The following is a 10,464-nucleotide window of genomic DNA, read 5'->3' as shown; positions in this document are numbered from 1 at the left end:
GATATCGCATCCTATGCCTACGTATCTCATCTGGAATGAGAATCAGAGCTACCGTAGTTCGGCTAACACACGCCGAAACAAAACACACGCACAGACGCTGAGACGTCAAAACAAACACACAAATGGAAACAAACTGCCAATGGCTGGTCTTACGTCCGACTCCAAGCAACAAACCCAAACAAGGAAACCGAATGCCAATCGCTGGACTTACATCAGACTCCAAGCACACAACAAACAAACGGGAAACCGAATGCCAATCGCTGGACTTACATCAGACTCCACACACACAACCCACAGGAAACCAACTGCCAATCGCTGGACTTGCGTCAGACTCCATACAAACAATCCACAGGAAACCAACTGCCAATCGCTGGACTTACGTCAGACTCCATACAAACAAAAGGGTAACAAACAGACAAGCTAAAAGGGAGTCAGGAACTCGAGCCTAATAACTGTCAAACAACACACGCAAAAAAGGAAAAGGGTGCCCGGAGAGATCTCGCACGATCTCCTGCCTACATACCTCATCTGGTATGAGGATCAGGGCGACGTAGTTCCCCTTAACAGGGGAGAAAATCTCTCCTAAACCAGAGACTAGGGAGATAACAAACTACTAGGGAGACTACGACTCGAGCCTAGAAGTTGTCATGCATACGATCCCTATGTTGAAGTCTCTATCCTAACTTGCACAGGAAGCAAGCTAGCCTAAACAACACAAAATCAAACACAAGCACAAGAGAGCAAGCACACACACTATATGCAAACAAGTGGCTCATACAAGTCTAGGCTGTAGAAACAAGCCAACTGGAATGAGGTGTTTTTAGCTCTTAACCCTAACATTGAGAGTTAGGGTGAAGCAGATGAAATGAGAAGTGAGGGTAAGACCTCACAGCTCTTATCCCTGGCCTGGGAGAGCTTGAATCAAATAGAAAAGTGTGGGAGTTCAGAATGAGGGAACTCTTCTCCACATGACTGACACAACAAGATATTGGGTTCTTATTCAAATTACATCAACACAGGGTATGAGCAAAGTGAATGACACAACTGAATAGCAGGGGATGGATTGCACATCCCTTTTATCTGCCAATTGCCTCTTAAGAGGTCTTTACCTGCTTAGCACAACATTAAACAAACACAAACATTGCCTCTTAAGGAGGGCTTCAGACAGGTGCCTGCCAAAGTAACATGACAGGTCTTCCAGACTACATGAAGATTAGAGATTATACCTAAGTGGTATGCCAACCACAAGCAAAAGCAAAGCAAAGTTCAAATGAACTTAAAGCAACTTAGGTACCTGTGGAAACAGCTAAACCAATCAGTACAACTTTCAGACAAACAGACAATAGTTAATAACCAACAGACAATCCCAATGTACAACACATGACCCATAAGCACAAGTGAATTGTTCTCAAAGCCTACAAAACAAGCAAATGTTAGCCAACAATCAACAAATGATCAAGCTCAAATGAAGGAGCAACATCAACCATGGAGATGTGTACTTGAACCTGAAATCACCACTCAAATGTAAGTAACCAACCACTAGGTCAAAGCCTAGGGTCAAAGGTGAAGAAAAAATACAAAACAGAACTTGATATTCAACATGAATCATATTTAACCAATCAAGAACAAGTCCTAAAAAGTACCAAACCAAAACCATCATGCAAGTTCATGTAATAGGCAAGAGAAGTCAATGACCAATTTCAAAGCTCATATGTGGACATCATGAATGAAAATTCCCAATCAAAACAGAAATGATTCAAATAATTCTGGAAAAATTCATGAACATTCAAAACATCCAACATGATCATCATACAAAAAATCAGAAGCATCCAAGATCATTTGGTATGGAAATTAAATGGTACAAGTTGAACAACCAAATGTGTGACACAAATTGTCACACCATGTTAACACAAGCATAAAACAGAAATGGTAAATGGGAAAAATACCAAACTAAGCCTGCAACATCCAGCAATATGTCTAGAATCATCATGTAAAATTTCATGTCCATTGGATTAAAATCAAGCATTTCATAATAGAAAGAGTAAGGCAATGTCACAAATGCACATGTGTTCAATCAACCTAGAGCAAATAAAATTCCAGCCAGGCACAACTTGCAAACTCATCATCATCATCAGAAACTAGACTTCTCAAGGATCAATTTGCAAAAAATTGGGGATTAATTGATGCATTTTTCAATTTATTATGATTTTTTAAAGTTGGAAAAAAGATAAAAATCACATATGAACATGTACATGGAAAATAGGAGGGAAAAGGAATAATGCTGAAGCAAATTTGAAAAATGCGCTCGCCATGGATCGAACCATGTGGATTTTCAAAATGGAACGCGCGCCAAGCCAAAACGGTACCGTTCCCTAAAACCCTAAGCCTGCGTAGATTAGGACGGTTCAAACCGACGCTATTTGCCAAAACTGACGCAATTTTTCCAGAAACCGTCACAATGCATGCATCTTCATCTTCTTCATGATGAAGATGATGAATGTTCATCCTCAAATTTTCATAAATGTCCAGAAATCCACAAAAAGCATATCATTCAAATCCTTATTCCATGTACATCATAGATCAACTAACAAATCATTCTAAAACATCATAACAAGTGTGAATCGTGCAAAAACATTTTTGGATGCAAAAATTCAAATGCACATAACTCAGTCAATAATGCTCTATTTCACACGATTTTTGGCTCAGAATTCTCAACAAACAAAGATCTACACGAATATACTCATGAATTGAAGAATTATGAAGGTCGAAAATCATACCTCTTGAAGAGCAGGTTCTTGTTTTGCACGTTCCACAGCTTGTAATGATCCAAATTCACTCCACAATGCTTGCAATGATGTTTGATGAAGAAAAAGAAGCTTGAACACGTGTAGATCTAGCTTAATCTTGAATTTCCATTTTTAATTTCATGAGCTTCAACCGCTTGATTCTTGCACGAATTCAACAAACCAGCACTTGATCTGCACTAAATCAAAGCTAGGGAACAAGAATATGAAGTAAAATTGCAATGCTATTTGAAGAAAAATTTGAATTATGAATGGAAGAAAATTTTGGAGGGAGAGAGAATTTTGGATCTAGAAATGTGAATTGTGATTAACCTCCTTCAATTCTGTTATGATTAGAGTATTTATATCCTTTACTAATCACCTTGCTAATCCATGTTTAATTTGGTTAATGAAAATAAGGTGTTTTGCAAAATTTTGAAAATGCATGGTGCATGGGATAATTACACGTGAACAGTACCAATCCCTTGATCATTTTCACTTAAAATCCTTTTTTAAACTCAATGGCAATGGTAGAAGTCCATACAATGCACCATTTTTAAATTTCCAAAATTGACTTGGATATGCAAATGCTCATGTGATAACATTTCAAGCAATGTGATGGTTGGTTTGGAAACCTCATGACATGAGAAGAACAATGCAAAAAGAACCACCAGATTTGGAGTTATGAATCAAAAGTTACGGCCTTTTGAAGTTCCATGTACACTTGGCAATGATTTGATCATATCTCTTCAACCATTCATCATAAATTCATGATCTTGGACTTTTTGGAAATGGGAGAAAGAAATATTCAACTTTCATGTTGGACAAAATTTCATTTGAAGCTTCTTTGATGATGCAAGATCAAGTTGAATTTGAACCAAAAACTTTCCATTTTGGGAAACTTTCAATTATAGGTCACTTTCCATTTTTGGAAACTTTTGATCTGACCTCAAATTCTTCAAGATATGCATTGAACATGATTAATAAGCCTCTTTTGAACATGAATGAGATGTTGAAACTCATTTCTCCACCTCCTAGCCCTCAGTTGACTTTCTGTTGACTTTCTGGTTGACAGATGACTTAGAAGTGCCCTGATCAGCCTGAGCCTTAACCACTTGAGGAATTGGCTCCAAAATGAACCCCTAGCTCTTGTAAGCTCCACATAATAATCATATGATCCTCATCCAAGAAATAAACCCCATCTCCTTGAGAAACCCTGACTGGTAGAATGACATTGATTAGGGTTGACCAGAGGTCAAAACCCTAATCCCAAGGAATCTGAGCATGAATTCTGAAACCTTTGAGGATGACATAACCATGATGATGATGATGTACCCTTGCAAGCAAGATAATGCTCAACCTCTTTAAAGAACCAAGAAATCCTAACTGAAGCACAAACCCTCAGATGGCTTGTGATCAATCTATGAGACCCTCAGGCCTGGATCTCTTAACCTCTCTATCTTCTGAGAAAGACTTAGGAGGATGACTTGTTTATTTCACATGCTATGCAAAGATGCAATGACTAATTCCCTACAAAATGAAATGCAATATGCTAAGCTAGTCCCAAGAGATGAGGGCAAATTTTGAGGTGTTACAAACAAGCCCTATCCTTTTCACACAGTCAACAACAATAAAATAATGAGTCACACCGGTATTAATAATAACAATCAAAGGCGTATTATTAATATAACATATACCTCAGATCAACTTGTCTTCACTAGAAGTCTGAGTCCCCGTCAGAGCGAACACCTTTCCTCTAGTTGAAGCTTTCTCAAGCTTTGGGAAATGGGTGCTGATATGTCCTGGTTCACCACAATTGTAGCAAGTCACCATATTCTCTTTGCAATCTGCAACCAGATGTCCTGACTTCCCACACTTGTAACACTTCTTCATATCACTCTTGCATTCGTTGACACGATGACCCAACTCACCGAACCTATAACACTTAAAAGGAGTATGACCACCTCCCCCATTTAGCCTTTTACCATCAACAACTCTCTATTTACCTTTATTAGATGGAGCATTATATGACTCCCCAGGTTCAGATTGTGTTTTCCTCTTCTCTCGCTCAACCCCTTGTAGTGAGCCGACCGAGCCTTACTATCATCCTCATAAATTCTACAAGTGTTCACCAACTCTAGAAACCTCCTGATCTGTTGGTATCAAATCACTTGCTTAATCTTAGGACGCAAACCATTCTCGAATTGGATACACCTCGAGAACTCAGTAGTCGCCTCACTGTAATGACGGTCGAACTTAGCAAGTTCCACAAATCGGGAAACATACTCAATAACCGACAAGTTACCCTGTTTCAGCTCTAGAAACTCAATCTCCTTCTTCCCACAAACATCCTCAGGAAAGTATTTTCTCAAAAATTCCCTGCGGAACACAACCCAAGTTACAACTTCAGCTGCAACATCCAACATTTGACGAGTGTTGATCCACCATTCATCAGCTTTCTAAGCTAACATATGTGTATCGAACCGCACCTTCTGTGATTCAGAGCAATCCATCACTTTGAAAATCCTCTCAATCTCCCTGAGCCAGGTCTGTGCTCCATCAGGATCGTACCTACCCTTAAAAGTAGGAGGATTATTCCTCTAGAACTTCCCCAGAATTCGTAACTCGTTGTTTCCACCAGCATTAGGCTAATTCTATACAACCTGAGCAACAGCCTGCAAAGCAGCAACAATAGCAACATCGTTTCTTCCATCCATTTTCTGTTTCACACCACCACCAACAACAATGGTTAAATAAACAACATCGACAGTATTCAACTGTCACACCACACTGACTCAACAACTCGATCGAACAGACCGACCTGCTCTGATACCATTATGTAACACCCTAAATTTCCTCCGCATAAATTTAAAATATTTATCAAAGTAAAACAAATCAACATGTAATTTAGGACGCTACACTATAACATACAATCAACATACTCAATCGAAAAGACATGTAACACTTTACGTTTATAAAAATAGTAGTAATAACCACATGTCTAAATGTTAACTTTTATTAAATTGCAGCGGAACAACAATAACAAACAGATAACTCAACATATCCAACATCAACATAACATGTCATATAAGAAATGTTAAAACATAAAAAAAAACACAACGTTTCAATTCCCCAATGTTACACATCAGAGCAGACGCCAACACAAAAATAAAATGGAAGATTTCATCTTCCACTCACATTTGAGCTCCTACTGCGGATTCTATGCACGTTACCCACGTTGAGATTACATCCAAACAGAAGGGATGAGATATCATAATTATATAAAGGAAAACATGATAATAAGTAAGCATCAGATTATCACATGCACATCATCCATTCCACGACACAATTCCACATAATCCATACAACGACTATTCACACATAATAGCAACATAACAACCATCCAACATAACAACAACATAATCAACCATCCAACATAATAACAAATGCAACCAATGTACAATGTAATGCGACTCAACAACTCGACTCAATGCATGTGGTACCAATACGTGAACACTTAGGTTCACCACTTAGATCCTCATCTCCTAGGATTAAAGTCACAAATTCATTACCATCACCTCCAATAACGCTTCACTGATTCCATCGCCTCTGAAGTCAGCTACCGGTCCAATCCACACAATGAGATTTGATGCTCACCAACAACTGACCGTTTGTCCAACAAAATGAATGCATGCAACATATTATACATGCAACAACAACATCATGCACAATGATCCACCACCATAGTCAATGTACACCGTCAATACTGGCCATCAAGCATCAATGTGTGTTATACAGCTCAACAACATCAATATACTACATAACAAGCAACAACAAAGGCATGTAAGGTTATGTCACACCACCACATAAACATTCTAATGCATATCAACACCATTACACAGAAAAATATTCACTTTCAGGTACTGTAACTAATTTTTAATGACATAACACGCTCTCAGCTTTTCGACGCTTCGAACGGCACTCAAATCAGACACTCAGAACAAAAGTTATAAATTTTTAAAGTTTTTAAGAAATTGCTCCCAGTGTAATCAGTTACCCTAAACCCAGTAGCCGGTTACAATACATCCAGTAGTACAACCCACACTGTTATACACACACGGTAACCAGCTACTCAAAAACTGGTAACCGATTACACCCTTATTTCTAACCCCTGTGTGGCCTCTGTTACATAGGGTAACCGGTTACGCAAAAACCAGTAACTGGTTACACTCCTCAAATTTTGCCCAGAAACGTGTTTTTAAGCAGTGTAACCAGTTACTCCAATTTTGATAACCGATTACACTGTTGCAGAAGCACTTTTCTGCAACTTTTTCAAAACGAAAATCATTTAAAATTCATCCCAAAATCTCATTTTTCTCCCAAATTATTTATGCCACATTTTAACACGAAAATCACTTTTACAAAGTTCAAAACCCCAACTAATTTACATTGAAAACATTCATAACTCAATTCTGACTCTGACTCGAAACAACATCAATTCATACAATATTGACAACAAATAATACAATTCATCATTCACATCATTCAACAATTAACAATATCACCATGATCATGAACATAGAGAAGAAAAACGCAAAACCTACATGGCATAATCTACCTACCATCATCATGTTAACCCTTAGATAATTAGAACCCCACCCTTACCTTATAGTTCATAGCAATAAATTCCTTGATCTTCAACAATGGTGAATTCTCTCCTTGAGCTCTAGCCTCTTCTTCTTCTCTCCTTTTCTGTTTCTTCTCTTTTCTCTCAAATGTTACATTCTCTGAGTTTCTATCCCAAATCCCTTTTCCTATTTTTATTATATTCCTTATTATTTTATTAACTTATTAAATTATTACTAATTTCTTAATAATAATAATAATTCACTCAAATTAAATAATTAAATTAATAATAATTAAAAATAGTTTATTAGTGTTATTCACCAAACCACCATTTCTAAACTTTTGCTTAGACCCTCTTTAACACCTTAATTTATATAATCTTAAGGCAACTATTTCATATCAAGGGTAACAGAACACGTCAAAACATCAATCATCACAAAATAATAATAACTATCACATAATTAATTATGAAAAATAATTTAAATAAAATCGGAACGTTACATTGAACAGTATACAAATGATCACAAACAACCATAAAAATATTCATATTTACTAAAACAAAATTTCAATTTCTATCCAAATAAATTTCATTCAATCGTATTTCCAAATCATGATATATTGATATATTACACCACGAGGAGTGTAAATAAATTAATCTCTTCTATTTTATGTGATTATTATAATCTAAACTAATTCTAATAACTTAAATCTATATGTCATCATTTATGTTTTATTTTTTAAAAATTGCATGTTCTTTTAAAAATTTATGATTGAATACCTAAGATAACAAATAGTATTAATTTCTAATGAAGACATATGTTTCCGACGAAGAGTATATTCTCATTGAAAGAGAATAATCTCTATAAAATAAAATAAGAAAAGAAGTTAAAGAATGTGAGCCAATAAAATGCGTAAAGTGTAATAGTGGCAAGTACGGGAATAGTGAGGGGCATGGAATGGAAGCCCTTCAATTTATTATGGTTGGTGTAATGTAATTCACTCCTCACACAATAACATTGCATTAAATCATTTCATATATGGAAAAAAATCTTATAAAAAAATAACACTCCGGTAAGATTTTTCTGCTTAATTATCAACTAAATTGTTTTAATATATTTATTTTACTTTTTTTTGTAAAAGATAATAATATTTCATATTTATTGATAATTAATACTTTAATTATTACAAATAAAAAAATTAAAATTTAGAAGTAATGCATATGTATTTAACATACGGTGAGTGTGGAAGAAGCGACAACACACATGCATAACTACCTACCAGTCAGCCCTAGTAACAAACTTGCTTCGTATTAGTTACTTACCATTACTAAGGAAAGAAAAGTGGTTCCTTCCTCTTCAAAAACCCCTTTTGTTTGGTTACTTTTCTTAACTCTACTCTCCACATTCATTTCTATATACACATACTACCCACCCACCATCTTTATTATTCCAAACTTAGACAAAAGGAAATATGAAAATCGGAGGAGGAATTATTGTTGCCGTGGTTGCTGCGGTGGCACTGGCAGCAGCTATGAGTATGAGCATAGATGTGGCAGCAGCTGAGGTGAACCATGTCGTAGGAGGAGATCACGGTTGGGATCCCACCTCCGACATCCTATATTGGTCTTCCGACAGAATCTTCCGGGTCGGAGACCAAATCTGTATGTCTTTTTTCTTTTTCCTATATTGTTCCTTTTTATGTTTCATCGCTCCTTTCATAAAATGATTACATACTTTCTTCATTTTATTTTATCTACAGGGTTTACATACTCTGCAGCACAGGGATTAATTGCGGAGCTAAAAAGCAGAGAAGAATACGAATCTTGTAACATGAGCAACCCTATCATGATGTACACGGAAGGTTTGCATACAGTCCCACTTGAGAAGGAAGGAATGAGATACTTTGTGAGTACTGATTCTCAAAACTGTAAGAATGGGCTTAAGCTTCATGTTGAGGTTCAGCCCAAAGACTCGGGCTCACGGGCCTTGCCCGTTGCTCAAACTGTTGTTGCTGATGGGCCTGCTGCTCCTTCTGGTTCGGCCCGTTGTGGTTACAATGTGATTCTTTCACTATTGTTATGTGTTATTGTGGTACTTGCTTATTGATGTAAGGTTATGTTTGGTTAGAATAATTAGTTGTATGTGTTATTGCGTATTTGAAGACAGATTATTTACGAGTCTTTTGATAACTAAGATGTTGTTAACGTATCTAAAGTGTGTGTTTGGATTTTATCATAGCAATGATAACACCGTGATTGTCATAATCACAATTAAACAATTATAGTATTTCACCGTGATTCTTTTAATAAAAACTATACTTCTAAACTTTAATAAAAACTTAAATCCGAATTAAATCCAAACATACATAGACTGATAGCATACACATTCATTATATTTATTTGGGTTCCTCCCTGTTAATTATAGTCATTATTTTACACTTTTAAAATTTTAAACAACTCAACTAATTTTATATATATACTGAGCATACACATTGATTATGTTGTTGTAGTGGTTGTAAGACTCAAACTAAGGACCTCTTGGTTAGGGGGTGCAAGATTGGCCACGGGGCGCAAGAACATAGCCACCACACCAATACTACTTTTCATGATATTATTCGTAATTAAGATTATATAATTATTTTTGAATTTTCATCTTGAAATCATTGAGAGATGGGTTTTCTCACCAATTCGTGATATATTATAATTATATATATATATATATATATATATATATATAATATATATAATATATTATATTATATATAATATATATATTATATATATATATATATATATATATATATATATATATATATATATATAATATATATATAGATATATATAATATATATATATATATATATATTATATATATATATATATATATATATATATATATATTATATATATATATATATTATATATATATATATATATATAATATATATATATATATATATATATAGAGAGAGAGAGAGAGAGAGAGAGAGAGAGAGTTTTCTATTATGAAAATATTTGCTAGAATTTTTTTTTAAATACCGACTAACAAAATTTAGA

The 10,464-nt window shown here is 35.4% G+C and overlaps 2 protein-coding genes across 2 annotated transcripts; one reads left to right on the top strand and one right to left on the bottom strand.

The window, feature by feature from the left end:
* Window positions 1-4,481: 4,481 nt before the first annotated feature.
* On the bottom strand, window positions 4,482-5,619 carry LOC127112651 (uncharacterized). Its single transcript, XM_051046388.1, has 5 exons — window positions 5,605-5,619; window positions 5,447-5,560; window positions 5,268-5,359; window positions 4,955-5,162; window positions 4,482-4,781 (listed from the first exon to the last, which is right to left on the bottom strand). Exons 1-5 carry the CDS (start codon window positions 5,617-5,619, stop codon window positions 4,482-4,484), a joined length of 729 nt encoding a protein of 242 aa, XP_050902345.1.
* Window positions 5,620-8,651: 3,032 nt separating this feature from the next.
* On the top strand, window positions 8,652-9,686 carry LOC127077059 (mavicyanin). The gene is made up of 2 exons (XM_051018695.1): window positions 8,652-9,069; window positions 9,168-9,686. Exons 1-2 carry the CDS (start codon window positions 8,880-8,882, stop codon window positions 9,512-9,514), a joined length of 537 nt encoding a protein of 178 aa, XP_050874652.1. The 5' UTR covers window positions 8,652-8,879; the 3' UTR covers window positions 9,515-9,686.
* Window positions 9,687-10,464: the final 778 nt, after the last annotated feature.

This window comes from Lathyrus oleraceus, chromosome 1, assembly GCF_024323335.1.
Source record: "Lathyrus oleraceus cultivar Zhongwan6 chromosome 1, CAAS_Psat_ZW6_1.0, whole genome shotgun sequence".
In the NCBI taxonomy this organism is placed as follows: Eukaryota; Viridiplantae; Streptophyta; class Magnoliopsida; order Fabales; family Fabaceae; genus Lathyrus; species Lathyrus oleraceus.
This window is presented reverse-complemented; position numbering and strand designations above follow the sequence as displayed.

Coding starts and splice junctions, on each gene's coding strand:
- LOC127077059 (XM_051018695.1), top strand. CDS start 8,880: ATGAAAATCGGAGGAGGAATTATTGTTGCCGTGGTTGCTGCGGTGGCA. Junction 9,070..9,167: donor CCGGGTCGGAGACCAAATCT/GTATGTCTTTTT, acceptor TTTTATCTACAG/GGTTTACATACTCTGCAGCA.
- LOC127112651 (XM_051046388.1), bottom strand. Junction 5,360..5,446: donor CTTTGCAGGCTGTTGCTCAG/GTTGTATAGAAT, acceptor CCTACTTTTAAG/GGTAGGTACGATCCTGATGG. Junction 4,782..4,954: donor TGCGTCCTAAGATTAAGCAA/GTGATTTGATAC, acceptor AAAGGTAAATAG/AGAGTTGTTGATGGTAAAAG.